The sequence below is a fragment of the Argentina silus genome, assembly GCF_951799395.1.
Source record: "Argentina silus genome assembly, chromosome: Y".
Lineage (NCBI taxonomy): Eukaryota > Metazoa > Chordata > Actinopteri > Argentiniformes > Argentinidae > Argentina > Argentina silus.
This window is the reverse complement of record NC_139654.1, coordinates 7,074,670-7,097,169: the sequence shown is the minus strand read 5'-3', so window position 1 is coordinate 7,097,169 and position 22,500 is coordinate 7,074,670. Positions and strand designations below refer to the sequence as shown.

Sequence of the window (22,500 nt, the reverse complement as noted above, 5' to 3'; positions counted from 1 at the left end):
GTTTCTTCAGCACACTCCACATGTTCTCAATGGGGTTTAAGTCAGGACTTTGTGAAGGCCATTCTAAGACCTTAATTCTAGCCTGATTTAGCCATTCCTTTACCACGTTTGATGTGTGTTTGGGGTCATTGTCCTGTTGGAACACCCAACTACGTCCAAGACCCAACCTTCTGGTTTTAGGTTTTCCTGAATAATTTTGAGGTAATCCTCCTTCTTCATTATTCCCTTTACTTTCTGTAAAGCACCAGTTCCACTGGCAGCAAAACAGGCCCAGAGCATAATACTACCACCACCATGCTTGACGGTAGGTATGGTGTTCTTGGGGTGAAAGGCCTCACCTTCTCTCCTCCAAACTTATTTCTGGTCATTGTGGCCAAATAGCTCAATTTTTGTTTCATCTGACCACAGAACTTTCCTCCAGAAGGCCTTTTCTTTGTCCATGTGATCAGCAGCAAACTTCAGTCAAGCCTTAAGGTGCCGCTTCTGGAGCAACGGCTTCCTTCTTGCACGGCAGCCTCTCAGCCCATTGCGATGTAAAACACGCTTGACTGTGGACACTGACACCTGTGTTCCAGCCGCTTCTAATTCATGGCAGACCTGCTTTTTGGTGGTTCTTGGTTGACTCTTGACCATCCTGATCAATTTTCTCTCAGCAGCAGGTGATAGCTTGCGTTTTCTTCCTGATCGTGGCAGTGACACAACTGTGCCATGCATTTTATACTTACAAACAATTGTTTGCACAGTTGATCTTGGGACCTGCAGCTGCTTTGAAATCGCTCCAAGTGACTTTCCTGACTTTTTCATGTCAATGATGCGCTTTTTCAGACCGTGCTGAGCTCCTTAGATTTTCCCATTGTAGCGTTTTTGGCTGAGTGTAATGAGTGTATCAAACAAGTCTTATTTAAATGGGCTGAAATAATTCACCAGCTGTAGTCAATCATAATCACTCATAACAAGTTAAGAGGCCATGCCACAAAGCAAATTTGATTGACACAACTTTCTACATCACCAAAAATTGATAATTCAAGGTGCTGTATGTATATTTTTGACCCAGCAGATTTTGTCACATTTTCATAAATTCATAAAAAGAACCAAACTTCATGAAAAATCAATTTTTTTGTGACTCAAGACTGCCATGACATACATGTTCTTTATAAGTGTATGTAAACTCTTGCATGTGTGTGGGTGTGTGTGTCTAACTGTCAATAATAATAATAATATTATCAAGATTGTGTCACAAAAAATGTGGATCTACTGTTCTTCCCTGTTCCTTGTATATGATTGACATTATATATTAGTAATAGAATGGTGATCAGGAGAAAACTAATAGACAGAGAAGTACAGTAAATAATATCTGTAACTTAGCAAACAAACACAACAGGGTCCATATCCAATCACAAAGCCCCCTCCCTAAATGTCCAACCAATCACTGGGTTTTTCCCTCCTCAGGTCCAAGTCCCGCCCTAATCCACTTAGTCCCAATAGAAAACGGATCCGTCTTTTACAAATTACATTCATGGCATTTAGCATACGCCTTTATCCAAAGCGACTTACAAAAATACATTTGTTTAAGTAAGTGAATCATCTTTCCAACAGTCATCATTAGACAAAGTAATCAATGCTCACACCAGGGGCCATTGGCAGTTGTAATGCCAGTAGGCTATTTTTATTAATTTTTTAAAATTGATTTCATTAGCAGGAGAGAACTTGTACAGCGAGTTAGCAGGGGTGAAAGAGGTCTTGGGGTTGGGGTTGCCCGCTTGGATGTGACCAGTTTTTGAACATCCTCAGGCGAGAGGGGGAGAAATCTGATAAACCAGAGACTGGGTGTTGCACAGTGGGTTTGGGAGGAGAGGTAGCATTGTTGGTGAGAGGTAGAGGGAAGGAGCTGCTAATGTCATCAACCTTCTTTTCAAAATAGGTGACAAAGTCATCGGCAGACAGAGAGGAGGGAGGAGCGGGAGGAGGAGGGTTGAGGAGTGAGGAAAATGTGGAGAACAGTTTTCTTGGGTCAGAGACAGAGGTGTGAATTTTGGGATGGTAGTATAAGGCTTTACCAGCTGATGCAGATGAGGTGTAGTTGAGGAGGAGAGAGAGATAAGGGTCTAGATCATCAAGCTTGCAGGGTTTCAGACAGCCAGGGAGCGCGTGGAGAGGATGGTGCCGGCCTTGATATCTGTGGACAGAGAGAGTCGACGGATGAGGAAAGAGAGGACAGGAGGGTGGAGGAAGCTGCGTCAGTGGATAGAAGAGAGAAAGATTCAACAGAGGGTAGGGCGGTTAAGACAGAGGAAGAAAGAGTGGTGAGTGAGAGGGTGCGCAGGCCGCGACGAGAAGACACAGTGTGGGTATTCTCAGCCAATGTTCTTGTAGACAAGAACCACGTTTCACCGCGGAGGTCAATGTTCTTGTAAACAAGGTCGATCCACCGGTTCTCTGCAACACGTTAGATTTCATTTTGTGGGCTTTTAGACTAAATGGTCGTCGCAGACCCAGGTCACTCCAACCTTTGTACTCCCCCAGGGGGTGCAAATCCTATTGTCTCCCCTCCTCTTGGTAAAGCCTCTTTTTATGACTTTCCATTTCCCCATCAGTCGGACATTTAAAGTCGCATAAAATTCAACATCTATTCTATCAAATACTAAACCATCAATGAAAACATCCAAACAACAACAGACCCTAAACTCTAACCCCCTAACCCTAATGGAAATACTAAACCATCAATGAAAACATCCAACCAACAACAGACCCAAACCCCAAACCCCTAACCCTAACCAACAACAGACCCTAACCCCCAATCCTAACCCGAACCCCAACCCGCAACCTTAATCCTACTTATTTAACCCTTTCGGGACCTCAAACGCGCAGCTGCGTTTTCAGGGGTTTCCAAAATGTTTTGATCAATATCTCAGTGATAATCCGGCGTAGAAACATGGTTTAAATATCCCCTGAGCCCTCCTGTGACATGCCCTCTCACTTACAGACGGAGCTATTAACCTAGGAACAGCTTGGTACAGGCCCTCCCTGCGTAATTGGTGAATTTGGAAGCAGCCTAGCTTGAGTCGCTCAGACACTGCCTTTTACCGTCGTTGATTGGTCAATTCGCACGTCCATCTTCTTCGCTACACGTGACGTCGGCATTGTCGGTATTGACAAACATTTCAGTGACAGTGACAGAGACAGAAAGCAGAGAAGATGTGTTTACAAGGATCCATTAGAAGTCCTTTTTTATATTCTGTCTAGTATTTTATTCATATTGTATGCCATTTCTGTGTAGCTCAGGACTTCATGAATGAATTTCAAGCACCAAAACAATTCATCCACATGGGTAAAGGTATGTTTTCACATGGGATTTGAAACATTTCTGAAAAACGGATTCGAAATGTTCAGGTTTAGGCCTACTTACCTCTTCACACAGTGCTGTTGGGGTAAACATCTATCACAATCAAGAAAGCTGAGTTTGTACTGAAAATATTGATATGAAACACTTGGGTATTATTTTGTATGGAAGTGACTTCAAATTGAGAAAGAATAAATGTATGTAAAAATGGAGAAAATACCCCTGGTCCCCAAAGGGTTAACCTGCAAAGTGAGGCCTTCTCTTTCCCCCCCCATCAGAACAATGTGGGACCTGTCCATGTTTACAACCCTTGACTGATACATGTCTCTCTCTCTCTTTGTCTCTCTCTCTCTCCCTCCCTCTCTCCCTCTCTCCCCCCCTCCCTCCCTCCCTCCCTCTCTCCCTCCCTCCCTCCCTACCTCTTCTCTCCATCCAATCTCTCTCTCTCTCTTTCCCTCTTTCTCTGTCTTTTTTTCTCTCTCCCTCCCTACCCCCCTCTCTCCCTCTCCCTCCCTCCCTTTCTCCCTCCCTCCCTCTCTCCCTCCCTACCACACTCTCTCCCTCCTTCCCTCTTTCTCTCTCTTTCCCTCCCTTTCCTCCCTCCCTCCCTCCTCTTGCTCTCCGTGCCTCTCTCTCCCTCCCTACCTCTCTCTGCTACTCTACCTACCTCTCTCCCTCCATCCTCTCCCTCCCTCCCTCCCCCACCTCTCTCCCTTTCTCTCTCCCTCCCTCTATCCCTCCCTCCTTCCCTCCTCTCCCTCTCTCCCTCCCTCTTTGCCTCCCTCCCTCCTCTTTCTCCCTCCTTCCCTCCCTCTATCCCTCCCTCTATCCTCTCCCTCCCTCTTTCTCTCTCCCTCCTTCCTCTCTCTCCCTCTCACCATCCATCCCTCCCTCTATCAATCCCTCTATCTCTCCCTCCCTCCCACCTCTCCCTCCCTCCCTTCTTCCTCCCTCTATCCTTCCCACTATCCCTCCCTCTATCCCTCTTTTCCTCCCTCCCTACTCTCTCTCCCTCTCTCCCTCAATCCTCTCCCTCCCTCCCTCACCCCCTCTCTCCCTCCTGTCCCTCCCTCTCTGCTTCTCCCTCCCTCCTTCCTCCCTCTATCCCTCCCTCTCTCCCTCAATCCTCTCCCTCCCTCCCTCCCTGCCCCTCTCTCCCTCCCTATCTCTCTCCCTCTCTCCCTCCTCTCCCTCCATCTTTGCCTCCCTCTCTCCTCTCTCTCCCTCCCTCTATACCTCCTTCTCTGCCTCCCTCCCTCCTCTCTCTCATTCTCTCCCTCCCTCCCTCCTTCCCCCCCTCCTTCCCTCCCTCCCTCTATCCTTCCCTCTATCCTCTCCCTCCCTCTTTCTCCCTCCCTCTCTCCCTCCCTCCCTCCTTCCTCTCCCTCCCTCTCTTTCTCCCTCACTCCCACCTCTCTCTCCCTCTCTCCTTCCTCCCTCTATCAATCCCTCTATCTCTCCCTCTCTCCCTCCCTCCTTCCTCCCTCTATCCTTGCCTCTCTCCCTCCCTATTTCTTTTTCTCTCTCCCTCCTCTCCCTCCCTCTCTGCCTCCCTCCCTCCTCTCTCTCCCTCTCTCCCTCCCTCCTTCATCCCTCTATCCTTCCTCTCCATTCCTCCCTCCCACCCTCTATCACTCCCTCCCTTCCTCTCTCCCTCCCTCTTTCTCCCTCTTTCCCTCTCTCTCTCCCTCCCTCCCTCTCTCCCTCCCTCACTCTTTCTCTCTCTCTCTTTCTTTCACTCCCCTCTCTTTTCTCCCTCCCTCCCTCCTCTTGCTCTCCCTCCGTGCCTCTCTCTCCCTCCCTACCTCTCTCTACTACTCTCCCTCCCTCTCTTCCTACCTCCTTTTTCCCTCTCTCCCTCCCTCTCTCCCTCTATCCTTCCTTTCCCCCCCTCACTCCCTCCCTTCCTCTATACCTCCCGACCTGCATCCCTCCCTCCCTCTTTCCTTCCCTCTCTCCCTCCCTCTATCCTCTTTTTCCCTCTATCTTCTCCCTCTCTCTTTCTCCCTCCCTCTATCCCTCCTCTCCCTCTCTTCCTCCCTCCCTCTATCCCTCCTCCCTCTCTTCCTTCATCCCTCCTCTCTCTCTCCCTCAATCCTCTCCCTCTCTCCCCCCCCTCTCCCTACCTATCTCCCTATCTCCCTCTATCCCTCTCTCTATCTCTCCTTCTTTCCCTCCCTCTATCCTCTCCCTCCCTCTATGCTCTCCCTCCCTCCCTCCTCCCTCTTTCTCTCTCCCTCCCACCCTCCTCTCTCTCCCTCTCACCCTCCATCCCTCCCTCCCTCTATCAATCCCTCTCTCCATCCCTCCCTCTCTCCCTCTATCCTCTCCCTCCCACTTTCTCCGTCCCTCTCTCCCTTCCACCCTCCCTCCCTCCCTCTTCTCTCTCCCTCCCTCCCTCTCTCTCCTACTCTCCCTCCCTCGATTCCTCCTCTCCCTCTCTCGCTCCCTCCCTCCCTCCTCTATCTCCCTCTCTCCCTCCCTCCTTCATCCCTCTCACCCTCTATCCTCTCCTTAACTCTTTCTCCCTCTTGCCTCCCTCCTTCCTCCCTCTATCCCTCCCTCCCTCCCTCCTTCCCCCCTCTATCCCCCCCTCCCTCTCTCCCTCCCTCCCTCTCTCCCTCTTTCTCCCTCTCTCCCCCCCTCCCTCTATCCCTCCCTCTCTGCCTCCCTCATTTCTTCCTCTCTCCCTCCCTCCATCCTCCCTCTATCCCTCCCTCTTTCTCCCTCCCTCCTCTCCCTCCCTCCCTCTCTCTCTCTCCCTCCCTCCTCTCTCTATCCCTCCCTCCCTCCCTCCCTCCTTTTCTCTCTCCCTCTTTCCCTCCCTCCCTCTCCCTTTCTCCCTCCCTCTACCCCTACCTCCCCTCTCTCTCTCTCTCTCTCTCTCCCTCCCTCTCCTCCCTTCCTCTTTCTTCCTCTCTCTCTCCCTCCCTCCCTCCCTCCCGTCTGTAGTGAATGGAGTGGATGTTTTCCTGCCACCAGAGCCCAAGACCAGAGCCCAGGACCAGTTCTTCCAATGTGAGTGTGTTTCTCCTGAAGTAGCTGACAGTTTCTCTCTCTCTTTATCTCTCCCTCCCTCCCTCTCTCTGTTCTTCCCTCCTCTCCCTCCCTCCCTCCCTCCCTCCATTGATCCTCTCCACAAACCCTGAGACACAACTAGAGATCTCTAGGAGAGGGAGAGACTCATCAAAGACAGCCTACATATCTGACTCTCCCTCTCTCTCCCCCCTCTCTCTCTCTCTTTCTCTCTCCTCTCTCTCTCTCCCTCTCTCTCTCTCTCCCTCCATCCCTCTCTCTTTTTATCTTCCTCCGTCCCCCTCTCTCTTCCTCCTTTCTCTCTCTCTCTCTCCCTCTCTCTTTCTTTCTCCTCTCTCTCTCTCCCTCCATCCCTCTCTCTCTCCCTCCATCCCTCTCTCTCTTTCTCTTCCTCCGTCCCCTCTCTCTCTCTCTCTCTCTCTCCTCTCTCTCTCCTTCCCTCCCTCTCTCTCTTTCTCTTCCTCCGTCTCTCTCTATCTTCCTCCTCTCTCTCTTTCTCTTCCTCCGTCTCTCTCTCTCTATCTTCCTCCTCTCTCTCTCTCTCTCCTCACTCTCTCTCTCTCTCTCCTCTCTCTCTCTCTCCCTCCCTCCCTCTCTCTCTTTCTCTTCCTCCGTCTCTCTCTATCTTCCTCCTCTCTCTCTCCCTCTCTCTTTCTCTCTCCTCTCTCTCTCTCCCTCCCTCCATCCCTCTCTCTTTCTCTTCCTCCATCCCCCTCTCTGTTCCTTCTCTCTATCTCTCTCTCTCCCCTCTCTCTCTCCCTCTCTCTCTCTCTCTTCCTCTGTCCCACTCTCTCCCCCCTCTCCTCTCTCCCCTCTCTCTCTCTCTCCTCTCTCTCTCTCTTCCTCCGTCCCTCTCTCTCTTCCTCTGTCCCACTCTCTCCCCCCTCTCCTCTCTCCCCTCTCTCTCTCTCTCTCTCTCTCTCTTTCTCTTCCTCCGTCCCCCTCTCTCTTCCTCCTCTCTCTCTTATTCTCCCTCTCTCTCTCCCTCTCTCTCTTCTCTCTCTCTCCCTCCATCCCTTTCTCTCTTTCTCTTCCTCTGTCCCCCTCTCTCTTCCTCCTCTTTCTCTCTCTCTCTCCTCTTTTTCTCTCTCTCCTCTCTTTCTCTCTCTCTCTCCCCCTCTCTCTCTCTCTCTCTCTCTCCCCTCTCCTCTCTCTCTCTTTCTCTCTCCTCTCTCTCTCTCCCTCCATCACTCTCTCTCTTTCTCTTCCTCCGTCCCCCTCTCTCTCTCTCCTCTCTCTCTCTTTCTCCCTCCCTCCCTTCCTCCCTCTGCTCTTCTCCCAGATGCCTGTGAGCTCACACTGGACCCAAACACAGCACACAGAGACCTCTCTCTGTCTGAGGAGAACAGAAAGGTGACACGGGGGAGAGAGAAGCAGCCGTATCCTGATCACCCAGAGAGATTTGAGCGCCATGCACAGGTGCTGTGTAGAGAGGGTCTGACTGGGCGCCGTTACTGGGAGGTAGAGTGGAGTGGGGGAGGGGCTCATATAGGAGTGACATATAAAGGAATCAGCAGGAGAGGATGGGGTAATGACAGTATGTTGGGAAACAATGACAAGTCCTGGAGACTGTTCTGCTCTGATGACAGTTACTCCGCCTGGCACAATAATAAGAAGACTGTCATACCTGTCCCCTCCTCTGGCTCCCACAGAGTAGGAGTGTATCTGGACTGGCCGGCCGGCACTCTGTCCTTCTACAGCGTCTCCTCTGACACACGGACCCTCCTGCACACATTCCACTCCACATTCACTGAGCCCCTCTATCCAGGGTTTTGGGTTGGGTACTATGACTGTTCAGTGACCCTGTGTAAACTAGTCTCAGGGAGATCACACTGAACACCAAAGGCTCAAAGATGACGGATCAGAACACGATGCAGTTGGATAGTGGTGTGTTTTCACTGAGATGTTGGATGTACAGATGTTCCCTCTCCTAGTGTGTAGGGTGTAGTGTGTAGGATTGTTGTGTGTAGTTATATTATGTTTTACTATATATATATATATATATATAGTAAAACATAATATAACTACACACAACAATCCTACACACTATATATATTATGTCACATATATATTAAATGTCATATATATTATGTCACATGTCACATATATATTAAATAAAATGCATCTGATAGTAAAATAGACTGCAATAGAGTGACAAAAAATAGAAGCTTACATGTTGTTTAGTTTTTTTGATGGAAATGCATCTGACAATCCAGATGAATGATTAGATGATCAAATCAGACTGATGATGAACTCTGAGAATAACACAGGAGAGAGTGTCTGTATGTATATAAGAGTTGGTTAGATTGGGTGTTTGAGTTGTGATGCTGGATTACGTTGCTGTGTGTAAGATAGCAGGGAGTGGATGTGAAGACAGCTCTCCTTCTCTGTCAGTACAACATGGACATGTTCTGTAATTCACTTTCCATAGATTCCTTCACCTGTCTATCTATCCAACGTACATGTTGTTCCTTCTGCTGTGTGTGTGTGTGTGTGTATATAAGAGTTTGTTAGATTGGGTGTTTGAGTTGTGTCACCCAGGGTGTGTCTAGTACGGCCTTTCCCCGGCCTGAACACCATTCCCAACGGTCCCCAGTTAAGCACGGCAGGATCGGCCCTAGGTTTGAGAGCAACCTTGGTGAATCACCACGACACGGCAAGAGAAAGAGAAAAAGCTTAGCAGCCGGGGGCCCGACCTGACGAGGGACACCGCGGCTGAGGATGTTCCTGAAACACATTTTATCTTCCATCTATCCCTCAAATAGGTGCAACTGCATAACTGCTTATGAATGATAAGTTGATTCAAATAGGTTCGACTGCATAACTGCTTATGAATGATAAGTTGATTCAAATAGGTGTGACTGCATAACTGCTTATGAATGATAAGTTGATTAAAATATGTGTAACTGCATAACTGCTTAAGAGGAACTAGAGTGTGAGTGTATGACCCCGTGTCAACATGTCTGCTTAGGCCTCATTATGATGACGGCATGCTACCGATGAAAGTACTAAGAATATAAGAATACCAATGTTTGATTGTGTAAATCTTACTCAGGGATGATTACTGAAGTATGATACTATATTACTGAAGTTTATTTTTGATGATACAAAGTTTTATCACTGCATAAAAGGGGTTATTGTGTAAGGCCTACGGGGTGAAGTAGGTCAGGTGGTGGGAATCCACAACAAGAAGTACTACTGTGTCCATAATCAAGTATGAGAATGATAAGAATGATTAAGTGTAACAATGTGAAGTATAGAGTGATTTACTGGTATTGATTTATGTTCGATTTATGATTACTATACTGTTTTACTGTTTGGATGTATTGTTTTGGTGAGGTCTTGTAACACTGAGAGTTGAGGGACAGAGAAACTTCCCTAAAAGCACTTCCTTATTTACATTAGAAGCAAGTTACTTAGCCACTAGATTAGCTTAGCCATGGTTCTAGCTACCTGCCAAAAGGGTTAAACACCGCTCTGTTTGTAAACAGAGATGATGTCAAGTTGTGGATCAGAAACAGGGTATAAGAAGAGCTCCCCGGAGCAGTACTTCAGTCATTCCCCGCTGAGGAGCGTTAGAACCGGAGCAGGAAGGAGCATGTTGGATAACTTACCCCGGGGTGGAACTGGAGCTCTCATAGTCTGGTGCCCGAGAGTTGTCCGTGGCCGGAGTTCACACTCTGATCAAATCCTGACTAACGGACTCGCCATTGGATTGCAACAGAGGACCTGGTGGATCTTTCTTTGAGGAAGAACGGACTTAGAGGAAAAGCTGAGACCTATTCCATTCATCAACAGTATTTTTACCTCCTCCTGGTGACATAAAAGGTTATAGATTACTGTGCATATTTCATCATAGGATCTGAATGGTTATATCTAGCCCATCATTACCTCCTTTGGGTAAATTGTACTTACCGATAAACACCTTTCCGCAACCACACCAACTTGCACTCATATAAGATTAGAGCAGTCGTTAACCATAGAGGTTACCCACTTCTGTGTACGGTTTTCAGGGGAGTTTTCAGTTCAACTGAAGTGGGTAAAGGAAGTCAATGGAGGAACTATGGGACGTAGACTGTTATCAGCGGAGTCAGTCTAATCGACACCAACCTACACAGGACCTGTTAGGAAGTAGCTTACAGGGTAAGACCCTGCAGGCTGACGTCCATACCTGTTAGACAGAGGGTTGGTCCGGGGCACCTGTACAGGGCCTGACTGCCGGGAGACAGTAGTTGAATCACTAGTAGTTGAATCACTAGTAGTTGAATCATCACTAGCAGTTGAATCACTAGTAGTTGAATCACTAGTAGTCGAATCACTAGCAGTTGAATCATCACTAGCAGTTGAATCACTAGTAGTTGAATCATCAGTAGTAGTTGAATCACTAGTAGTTGAATCACTAGCAGTTGAATCACTAGCAGTTGAATCACTAGTAGTTGAATCACTAGTAGTTGAATCATCACTAGCAGTTGAATCACTAGTAGTTGAATCATCAGTAGTAGTTGAATCACTAGTAGTTGAATCATCACTAGTAGTTGAATCACTGGTAGTTGAATCACTAGTAGTTGAATCACTAGCAGTTGAATCACTAGTAGTTGAATCATCACTAGCAGTTGAATCATCACTAGTAGTTGAATCATCACTAGTAGTTGAATCATCAGTAGTTGAATCACTAGCAGTTGAATCACTAGTAGTTGAATCATCACTAGTAGTCGAATCACGAGTAGTTGAATCACTAGTAGTTGAATCACTAGCAGTTGAATCACTACACAGCAAAATCGACAGACTCAAATTAACTGTAAAAGAGTTAATTTCAACACATTTAAAGTGTCCGGAGGGGTCCACTCCCCACAGAGTGAATTTAACAATTTTGAAAGTGTTGCCATGTTTACACTATAATAGAGTTAATATCAACTATTTCTATAGTTGAAATTTAACACTGCTTAACACTTACCAGTGTTACATGTTTTCAACTCCAGTGCTTAGTGTTAGAAATTAACTCTCTCAGTGTGATTTGAATTTCTATAAAAGGAGTTGCCTCATTAACACTATAAAGTCAAAATATGCTACTATACAATTAAAATAAAACATTTAAATATTTCAATAATTCGGAGATAAACCAATTAAAAATAAGAATGACATACAAGTTGATTGCTTTATAAAAAACATATTTTATTTTGTTATCATCCAGATCTTGATGGCAGATAAATGGCAGACAAAACTATGACAATTTAAATGTACACGTCACACTGGCTCCCTTCTGTCGGTAAGCCAAGGTACAAAGTAAATATGCATGGTTTTATTACTAAGCATTTCATCACATCTTATTTACAGATGCAATGAACAAAATTAGATGATGTACATCACAGAATAGTACCAGACTTTGAGGCTTATTCATTCAAAATAAAAAATAAAAAATAATGTAACAACTTCACTGTGACAACTTTGTGACAGAAATGCAATCTGTATTTACTGAGAACTTTTCTACATATAAGAATAGGGCACTATGTATGCTTTGTGACTATTCTCATTAGAGCACTGCTTGTCAAATGGTTTGAAATGAGTCAGTTCATCCACGCAGATAACAGAAAACTCATCCATTTGGTCTTCTATACAGTAGGCATTAAAGTGGTCATCATAGTACATTGTTTCTACATTACAGGCTATTATGAAAGCACGCTCTTCGTATATAATAATATCACAGATCTTTTTGAAAGCAGGGAGATCATCGGTACATCCAGTGCATATGAACAAATCAACCTGGTACTCAGTACCATCATTTCTGACCCAGTTGTTGCTTGAAACACTTGAACATGCTTCTAAATATAATGTCTGACTAAGTTCTTCCCCACCTTGCAAGGTGCTGATTGTTTTTGATGTTGTAGGACCAAATTCAAATAATCTAAAACAATAATTTTTAAATTGAAACACCAGTTGGCGCTGATGCTGCTTCACCAATGATTTGGTGAGATTTTTGAAATCTTTACCACATCTTTTGAAAAATTTGTGTTTGGCTTCAAATCGCATGCACCACATATGGATAAGAGGGCCAATTTTTTGTATGCATCTCGGATAGTGTATCATCAAATGGTGCTTGGGGATCAACTTCTTGTCGAGAAACAATGCTTTGAACAGAGTATGGTGATCACAGATCAGATGTTGGTGATCACAGATCAGATGTTTCAAGTAAGATATCATCCCATCAGTTATGGTGTAGGAAAACACTATATTGACTATCTGTATTAGAAGGAGCAGAAAGTTCCAGTGACTGTTATCCCTTTCAATGACATCACCCAATATAAGTGGAGTGTTGCGCAGAAGACACCATGACTGGACGGCATTCTGACCCAGGTGTTTGCTCTTATCATCCATCTTTAACCCACTTGGTTTGTTTTTATGTTCTGTGTAACCGTAATTAAAGCTCTGTATCCTGTCTGACAATGAGTTCAAAGAGACATAGCCCTGTTTAACGAGGTACTCAAAAACCAGCTTAAGTTCATACTGTACCACACCCTCTAGCAAATCATGCATTATATCAACAGCATAGTTGGAAATGAATTGAGCACACATGACTTTTTAACACCATATAATGACCGCAGTTCAAGATTTTCATTGAGTGCCCTACAATGTTCAGTATGAGCCTCTTTGGAACGGAAAATTAACCCAGGATGATTCTCAGTAAATACAGATTGCACTTCTTCCTTACTCATTAAACAAAACCTACAAAAATATGTTGCACTGAAAGATTCCACAAACCCCAACAAGCTATTTAAAGCCAGATTATCTCCTGTTACTTGAATTACTGAGCCAAACAATGGTTGTTCAAAACAAGGAAGCTGTATTCCTTCGGTTTCTAAGATTTTCAGGTCATCAATAAGAGGCTTTAGTATCACATCAAAACCATATGTCTTCAGATCTTCAGTGTAGAATAGAGCTGCAAGATGTACATTCATCAGTACTGAGTTACACTTGGGTGGAAGATGTTTTAGAGTAAAGTAGACACCCCCAATGTTGTGTGTCACCTTCTTGGAACCTAGAGGGTTAGCAGTTTCAAAATCATCGTAATAGAGTAGAATCTGTAAAGCATGCTTTTGCTGTGAGAACAGGGCATGGTTTTGGAAATATGACCCATCATTGATGTGTTTGTAAATACCATTTTCACTTTGTTTGTCCTGTAAAAAGCTCTCTCTTACTTGGCTGTTTTTGAATATGGATTTGAGTGTACCCAGAATCGGCACATACATGCACTTGTTTGTTACAGGAACCTGATTGTAGACACCTGTAGTTCTATCTCTGCGCAAATCCAGTCTCACCCCAAGGACATATTCTTTAGGTTCAACAATTTCCCATTTTTCATTGTAATATTTATGCCTCTTTGCCCCCGTGTTTAATTCTGAAAAAGGATTACCTAATTGATCAAAACAGTGCTCTATTTTTTGAGAAATGTCTGAACTCTTAGTTTCAGGAGAAACCGTTTTGAGAACTGCTACTCGAGCTTGGCTTTGGACGTCATTAACGACTTCTTCCATTGAACAAACAATTGTTTGGACAGCACTTTCAGGGAGACCTGATGCTTGCAGATGTGCAACAATTGATCCACACATTGAAGATAGCTGACTTGTTACTTCACAGTTGGGCGATCACTTGAACATTCCGCCTCACATTCTTTCTGAGTGGCAACATCCTGATTAGTATCAACCTCTTGATCCATGCTGTGACTATGCACCTTGTTGAGGTGCTTTCGGAAGCCACTTTAAGTACAACATGATAATGGGCAACCTAGCTCTCCACATTTTAAACGTAACGTTTTGCCAGGATATAGACCATGTTGAAATTTTAGATGGTGACAAAGAACCAAACAATTTTTGTGGTGCGCTTTACATTCAAAACATGTGAACATCTTGAAGGCTGTTTATAAATGCAGTCCTCTCGCTGCAGCAGTCGTGCTCTAAGTTCTTTAACACGTGGGCTCTCCTTTGCTCTTCCGATATCGATGTTGTAAATTGTGGTTTGGATAAATGTGTAGAAATTACAAAGAGCTTCGTCATATGAAAGACTGAAGACGTAGTGAGTTTTGAACAGTTCATCAAAAGCTGCCACTGATGTATGTGCCTTGCATGGTATCGGTTTTCGGTCGATAACAAAGTAGAACCGTTGGATATCATTCCTTTGCTCACCGATGCAGAGGAGGAATGGTTGTTTTGTGTCAGCAGTCTCAAGGAAGGTAGTCACACTGGCTCCTTCCTGTAGGTCAGAAAAGGGACAAAGTAAATATGAAAATTAAACTCTTTGCATGTTTTTTTTATCACCAAGCGTTTCATCACAGCTTATTTACAGATGGAATGAACAAAATGAGATGATGTATGTCTCAGAATTCCAAAATAATCTGCACCTCAAAGTGCACATCTGAGGTTTAAAAATTAACTTTTGCTTAAGATATCTCACAAGATGGCTGGCTGCTTGAGCTGAACTGATCTTGGCTGTTTTTTTCTGGCCTCTTGAGGTCGGAGGGAGCAGATGCAGCAGCAAAAGGATTGACGACATATCACTGTCCCATCCTAAAGACATCACAAAAGAATGAAATTAGACACTAATGAACACTAATGATATTTTTTGGAAATACAAAACCGTCTATACTGACCGTGGTTGTCCTCAGGTTGAGGTTCAGTTCCTGACAGCAGCTCAACAATGTACTGATTTGGTGGAAGAGTCTTGCAGTCTGCGATGACTTTTGGCTTGAAGAATGTTGACCACTTTGCCAGGAATTTCTGAGACAGTTCGTCACCAAACATCATGGAGAAATCCTGGTCAATCTAAAAACAAGGAGACAATATTTTGATATACAGATTTCAGTATAGATGACAAAGGGAAATGGTGGGGTCAAATACTGAAACTGCTACAAAAGCTAAAGATTTTCTTACCAATCCAGGCACATCAAGGAAATGAAGGAACACATCCAGGACTGATGATGATGCATCCTCATCATGGACCATCTTCTGTCGATACTCGAAAGTCACTCTCATTTTGTCTCTGACCACAGATTCATCAGTTGAATGTCTGATTGTAGATATCGCCTCCCTGCACTCCTCACCAAATAGCTGTTCACAGGCCAACAAAGATTCTCCTCTGGTTGTTGGACCATCCTGAATAACTGTCTTGGAATGACCCCAGGAGCCAGCAGAGGTGTTGCGTTGAACCGTCTTGATCCTCAATGCAATGTAGCCAGTGTTACCCTCAGGATCATAGTAGTGTTTTTGTTTAAGACAACAAAACCAAGGCACACATATTCATATCAATTACTCAACACAATAAGTTTAGACACTGACAATATAAAACTTTACAAAAACTAGTGGGAAATACAAGGCTGAGAAACCTATATACTCATCTGAAACAGGATTTAAATACAAACAAGGAAACTAAAAAGAGAAGAAAGTATAGAAAATATAATGGTTTGGGTTTTCACATAGAAAACAAGAACTTACATATCCTTGTTTGGAGAATGGATCTTGGAGGTACGGAAAAAGTGTCACAATTCCCAGTGCATAATTGGTTCTCACACTTGACGGTGGAATCCTCCTTTGTCTCCCGGGAATTTAGGCTCTGTACAGAACCCCCGACCAACCCTCAGATAACAGGTTATGGATCCTGAGCCTGAGGGGTGTTACCCTGTCAGATGCTGACTGGTCCTATGTAGGTTGGTGTCGATTAGATTCACTCCGCTGTTAACGGTCTACATCCCATAGTTCCCCCCATATCTTCCTCTACCCACCTCAGCTGAACTGAAAAATCACCCCAATCCTAAAAACTGTACACAGAAGTGGGTAATCTCTATGGTTAACGACCGCTCTAATCTGATATGAGTGCCAGTTGGTGTGGTTGCGGATAAAGGGTTTTACCCTTTATCCAAAGGAGGTAATAAGGGGCCAGTTATAACCCTTCAGATCCTAAGATGTATTATGCACAGTAGTCTATAATATTTTATGTTACCAGGAGGAGGTCAAAAGGCTTATGAGGGATGGAATGACTAAAAATGAAAAAAAAAAAAAAATATATATATATATATATATAATAATAAGAATAATAAGAATAATAAGAATAATAAGAATAATAATAGTAATAATAATTAAGAATTACATTTGAGAAAACTGTTCTTTTAAATGCAGGTTAAATTCTTTAATGATGGCTTAAAACATTGCAGCATTACAATGAAATTTAGAGAAGCCCCAGTGTCAATTGATCAGAGCGAAGCCGGTTCCTCTGTCCGCCAGAGCTGTTGTTATACAAACAAAGGTCCGCCAAGGTCCTCCGTTGTACTAGTGTGGCGAGTCCTGAAGTCAGAATTTAATCAGAGTGTGAGCTCCGGTCACGGAGATTCTGCTCGGGTGCTAGAGTATGAAAAACTCCAGTTTCCACTCCGGGGTAATCTTCAACACACTCAGTCCTGCTCTGGGCCTCCAGGTGTTACGCTCCGCAGCGGGGAATGACCGTTGTACTGCTCCAGGGAGCTCTTTTTATAATCTTGCAATGGGGCTTTTTGTTACCCCCACCCTTTCTTATCTAGTTCATTTTGTCAGGCATTGAATTCAATCTAGATCTCAGTCAAGCCTAGAATTCTATCTCATTCATTACATCACCCTGAGTTCGCACCCATGCTTAGTCATGGGCCTAAGGGCACCTGTTGTTATGTCTACTAGACATACTTATTACTCTCCTGCTCAAACATGGACTCAAGGCCACTTCTTATTGTGCAATTATATTCTATTTTTGTAACATACTAATCTAGGCCTTTCTCAAAGTTAACATTTAGTACATATGGTATACAATTATCATTAGCACACATGAATTATACAGTTAAACATTAGTATGGTGGCCTACTTCAGTAATCATTTCTGAGTAAGAATTATACAGGCAAACATTAATGCATTTGGTTGCCTACTTCAGTATCAGTTAAACCGTTATCACTACAAGGTCCAACCAGATGTGTTGACCCGGAGTCATACACTACCCTTATAATTTCTCTTATTCAGTTTTGCCTTTTGCACATATTTGAACTCATTTATCATTAACCAATTATATATATTTGACTCAACTTATCATCAATCAGTTACACTCTTTTGAATCAACTTATCATTTCAGTTACACACTTTTGAATCAACTTATCATTAATCAGTTACACACATTTGAATCAACTTATCATTTCAGTTTCACACATTTAAATCAACTTATCAGTTACACACATTTGAATCAACTTATCATTAATCAGTTACACACATTTGAATCAACTTATCATTCATAAGCAGTAATGCAGTTAACACCTATTTGAATCAACTTATCATTCATAAGCAGTTATGCAGTTGCACCTATTTGAAGGATAGTTCAAAGATAAAATGTGTTTCAGGAACATCCTCAGCCGCGGTGTCCCTCGTCAGGTCGGGCCCCCGGCTGCTAAGCTTTTTCTCTTTCTCTTGCCGTGTCGTGGTGATTCACCAAGGTTGCTCTCGAACCTCGGGCCGATCCTGCCGTGTTTAACTGGGGAACGTTGGGAATGGTGTTCAGGCCGGGGAAAGGACGTACTAGACTCACCCTCGGTGACACAACTCAAACACCCAATCTAACCAACTCTTATATACACACACACACACACACACACACACACACACACACACACACACACACACACACACACACACACACACACACACACACACACACATAGGATAAGGAACAACATGTACGTTGGATAGAGAGACAGGTGAAGGAATCTATGGAAAGTGAATTATAGAACATGTCCATGTTGTACTGACAGAGAAGGAGAGCTGTCTTCACATCCACTCCCTGCTATCTTACACACAGCAACGTGATCCAGCATCACAACACAAACACCCAATCTAACCAACTCTTATATACATACAGACACTCTCTCCTGTGTTATTCTCAGAGTTCATCATCAGTCTGATTTGATCATCTAATCATTCATCTGGATTGTCAGATGCTTTTCCATCAAAAAAACAAAAAAACATGTAAGCTTCTATTTTTTGTCACTCTATTGCAGTCTATTTTACTATCAGATGCATTTCATTTAATTTAATATAATATATATATATATATATATATATATATATATATATATATATATATAGTAAAAAATAATATAACTACACACAACAATCCTACACCCTACACACTGGGAGAGGGAACATCTGAACATCCAACATCTCAGTGAAAACACACCACTATCCAACAGCATCATGTTATGATCCGTCATCTTTGAGCCTTTGGTGTTCAGTGTGATCTCCCTGAGACTAGTTTACACAGGGTCACTGAACAGCCGTCCCAAAGATAAAACCCTGGGTAGAGGGGCTCAGTGAATGTGGAGTGGAATGTGTGCAGGAGGGTCCGTGTGTCAGAGGAGACGCTGTAGAAGGACAGAGTGCCGGCCGGCCAGTCCAGATACACTCCTACTCTGTGGGAGCCAGAGGAGGGGACAGGTATGACAGTCTTCTTATTATTGTGCCAGGCGGAGTAACTGTTAACAGAGCAGAACAGTCTCCAGGACTTGTCATTGTATCCCAACCCACAGTCATCACCCCATCCTCTCCTGCTGATTCCTTTATATGTCACTCCTATATGAGCCCCTCCCCCACTCCTCTCTACCTCCCAGTAACGGCGCCCAGTCAGACCCTCTCTACACAGCACCTGTGACCAGGAGTCAAATCTCTCTGGGTGATCAGGATACGGCTGCTTCTCACTCCCACATGTCACCTTTCTGTTCTCCTCAGACAGAGAGAGGTATCTGTGTGCTGTGTTTGGGTCCAGTGTGAGCTCACAGGCATCTGGGAGAAGAGCAGAGGGAGGAAGGGAGGGAGGAAGAGAAAAAGAGAGAGGGAGAGAGAGAGAGAGAGAGAGAGGAGAGAGAGAAAGAGGAGGAAGAGAGAGGGGGACAGAGGAAGAGAAAGAGAGAAAGGGATGGAAAGAGAGGGTGAGAGAGAGAGAGGGGGACAGAGGAAGAGAAAGAGAGAGAGGGACGGAGAAAGAGAGAGAGGGAAAGAGAGAGAGGGAGAGAGAGAGAGGGGAGAGAGGGGGACAGAGGAAGAGAAAGAGAGAGAGGGATGGAGAGAGAGAGAGAGAGAGAGAGGAGAGAGAAAGAGGGAGAGAGAGAGAGAGAGGAGGAACAGAAAGAGAGAGGGAGGGAGGGAGAGAGAGAGAGTGGGAGAGAGAGGAGAGAAGAGTCAGAGAGAGAGAGAGAGGGATTGAGAGAGAGGAGAGAGAAAAAGAGAGGGAGAGACAGAGAGAAGGAACAGAGAGGGGGACGGAGGAATAGAGAGAGGGAAGGAGGGAGAGAGAGAGAGAGAGGAGAGAGAGAGAGGGGAGAGAGGAGAGGGGGGAGAGAGTGGGACGGAGGAAGAGAGAGAGAGAGAGGGAGAGAGAGAGAGGGGAGAGAAAGAGAGAGGGAGAGAGAGAGGGGAGAGAGAGAGAGGAGAGAGAAAGAGAAAGAGAGAGAGAGAGAGAGGGGAGAGAGGAGAGGGGGGAGAGAGTGGGACAGAGGAAGAGAGAGAGAGAGAGGGAGAGAGAGAGAGGGGAGAGAAAGAGAGAGGGAGAGAGAGAGGGGAGAGAAAGAGAGAGAGAGAGAGGAGGAAGAGAAAGAGAGGGAGGGAGGGAGAGAGAGAGAGAGAGGGGAGAAAGGAGAGGGGGGAGAGAGTGGGACGGAGGAAGAGAGAGAGAGAGAGGGAGAGAGAGAGAGGGGAGAGAAAGAGAGAGGGAGAGAGAGAGGGGAGAGAAAGAGAGGGAGGGAGGGAGAGAGAGAGAGTGGAGAGAGAGAGAGAGTGAGGAGAAAGAGAGAGAGAGAGGGGACAGAGGAAGAGAAAGAGAGAGAGGGATGGAGGGAGAGAGAGAGAGGGAGAGAGAGAGAGAGAGAGAGGAAAGAAAGAGAGAGGGAGAGAGAGAGAGAAAGGAGGAAGAGAGAGGGGGACAGAAGAAGATAAAAAGAGAGAGGGATGGAGGGAGAGAGAGAGAGAGGGAGAGAAAGAGGGAGAGAGAGAGAGGGGCAGAGAGAGGGAGAGAGAGAGAGGGTGGGAGAGTCAGATATGTAGGCTGTCTTTGATGAGTCTCTCCCTCTCCTAGAGATCTCTAGTTGTGTCTCAGGGTTTGTGGAGAGGATCAATGGAGGGAGGGAGGGAGGGAGGGAGGAACGGAGAGAGGGAGGGAGGGAGAGATAAAGAGAGAGAGTGACTGTCAGCTACTTCAGGAGAAACACACTCACATTGGAAGAACTGGGCTCTGGTCTTGGGCTCTGGTGGCAGGAAAACATCCACTCCATTCACTACAGGCGGGAGGGAGGGAGGGAGAAAGGGAGGGAGGAAGGGAGGAGAGGGAGGGAGGGGGAGAGAGTGGAGGTAGGGGTAGAGGGAGGGAGGGAGGGGGAGATAGGGAGAAGGAGGGAGGGAGGGAAAGAGGGAGAGAGAAAAGGAGGGAGGGAGAGGAGGGAGGGATAGAGAGAGGAGGGAAGGAGGGAGGGAGAGAGAGGGAGGGAGGGAGAGGAGGGAGGGAGGGAGATGGAGGGAAAGGAGGGAGGGAGAGAGGTAGGTAGAGTAGCAGAGAGAGGTAAGAAGGGAGAGAGAGGCACGGAGGGAGAGCAAGAGGAGGGAGGGAGGGAGGAAAGGGAGGGAGAGAGCGAGTGAAGGAGGGTGAGAGGTAGGGAGAGAGGGAGAGAGAGAAAAAGACAGAGAAAGAGGGAAAGAGAGAGAGAGATTGGATGGGGAGAAGAGGTAGATAGGGAGGGAGAGAGAGAGGGAGGGAGGGAGGGAGAGAGGGAGGGAGAGAGAGAGAGACATGTATCAGTCAAGGGTTGTAAACATGGACAGGTCCCACATTGTTCTGATGGGGGGAAAAGAGAAGGCCTCACTTTGCAGGTTAACCCTTTGGGGACCAGGGGTATTTTATTGATTTTTACATAAATTTTTTCTTTCTCAATTTGAAGGCACTTCCATACAAAATAATACCCAAGTGTTTCATATCAATATTTTCAGTACAAACTCAGCTTTCTTGATTGTATCTTGATGTTTACCCCAAAAGCACTGTGTGAAGAGGTAAGTAGGCCTAAACCTGAATATTTCGAATCCGTTTTTCAGAAATGTTTCAAATCCCACGTGAAAACAGACCTTTACCCATGTGGATGAATTGTTTTGGTGCTTGAAATTCATCTATGAAGTCCTGAGCTACACAGAAATGGTATACAATATGAATAAAATACTAGACAGAATATAAAAAAGGACTTCTAATGGATCCTTGTAAACACATCTTCTCTGCTTTCTGTCTCTGTCACTGTCACTGAAATGTTTGTCAATACCGACAATGCCGACAACACGTGTAGCGAAGAAGATGGACATGTGAATCGACCAATCACCGACGGTAAAAGGCAGTGTCTTAGCGACTCAAGCTAGGCTGCTACCAAATTCACCAATTACGCAGGGAGGGTGTGTACCAAGCTGTTCTGAGGCTCATAGCTCCGTCTGTGAGTGAGAGGGCATGTCACAGGAGTGCAGAATCGAAAGCTGAGAGTCTACCGATATTTAAACCATGTTTATACGCCGAATTATTACGGAGATATTGATCAAAACATTTTGGAAACCCCTGAAAACGCGGCCGCACGTCAGTAGGGTTAGGGTTAGGGTTAGGGTTACGGGTTGGGGTTGGGGTTAGGATTAGGGGTTAGGGTCTGTTGTTGGTTGGATGTTTTCATTGATGGTTTAGTAATTGGGTTAGGGGTCAGGGTTAGGGGTTAAGGTCTGTTGTTGGTTGGATGTTTTCATTGAGGGTTTAGTATTTGGGTTAGGGGTCAGGGTTAGGGTCTGTTGTTGGTTGGATGTTTTCATTGACGGTTTAGTATTTGGGTTAGGGGTCAGGGTTAGGGTCTGTTGTTGGTTGGATGTTTTCATTGACGGTTTAGTATTTGGGTTAGGGGTCAGGGTTAGGGTCTGTTGTTGGTTGGATGTTTTCATTGACGGTTTAGTATTTGGGTTAGGGGTCAGGGTTAGGGTCTGTTGTTGGTTGGATGTTTTCATTGAAGGTTTAGTAATTGGGTTAGGGGTCAGGGTTAGGGGTTAAGGTCTGTTGTTGGTTGGATG

The 22,500-nt window shown here is 45.3% G+C and overlaps 3 protein-coding genes across 3 annotated transcripts in view; 2 read left to right on the top strand and 1 right to left on the bottom strand.

Annotated features, from left to right (window-relative positions):
• The window catches only part of LOC310823937 (tripartite motif-containing protein 16-like), an 11,221-nt gene extending 2,995 nt beyond the window's left edge, over window positions 1-8,226 (top strand). The window contains exons 5-6 of the mRNA XM_083696877.1: window positions 6,293-6,358; window positions 7,659-8,226. Of these exons, the coding sequence (XP_083553003.1) occupies window positions 6,293-6,358; window positions 7,659-8,212 (620 nt within the window). The 3' untranslated portion in view covers window positions 8,213-8,226. The remainder of the gene's footprint in view (window positions 1-6,292; window positions 6,359-7,658) is intronic.
• The window catches only part of LOC310823898 (uncharacterized protein), a 117,444-nt gene that overhangs the window by 42,863 nt on the left and 52,081 nt on the right, over window positions 1-22,500 (top strand). The gene's annotated exons all lie outside the window — the stretch shown is intronic.
• LOC310823918 (tripartite motif-containing protein 16-like) overlaps window positions 18,606-22,500 on the bottom strand; it is a gene marked incomplete at its 5' end in the record, with an annotated part of 7,382 nt that continues 3,487 nt past the window's right edge. The window contains 2 exons of the mRNA XM_083696859.1: window positions 18,606-19,209; window positions 20,637-20,696. Coding sequence (XP_083552985.1) covers window positions 18,659-19,209; window positions 20,637-20,696 — 611 coding nt within the window. The 3' untranslated portion in view covers window positions 18,606-18,658. The remainder of the gene's footprint in view (window positions 19,210-20,636; window positions 20,697-22,500) is intronic.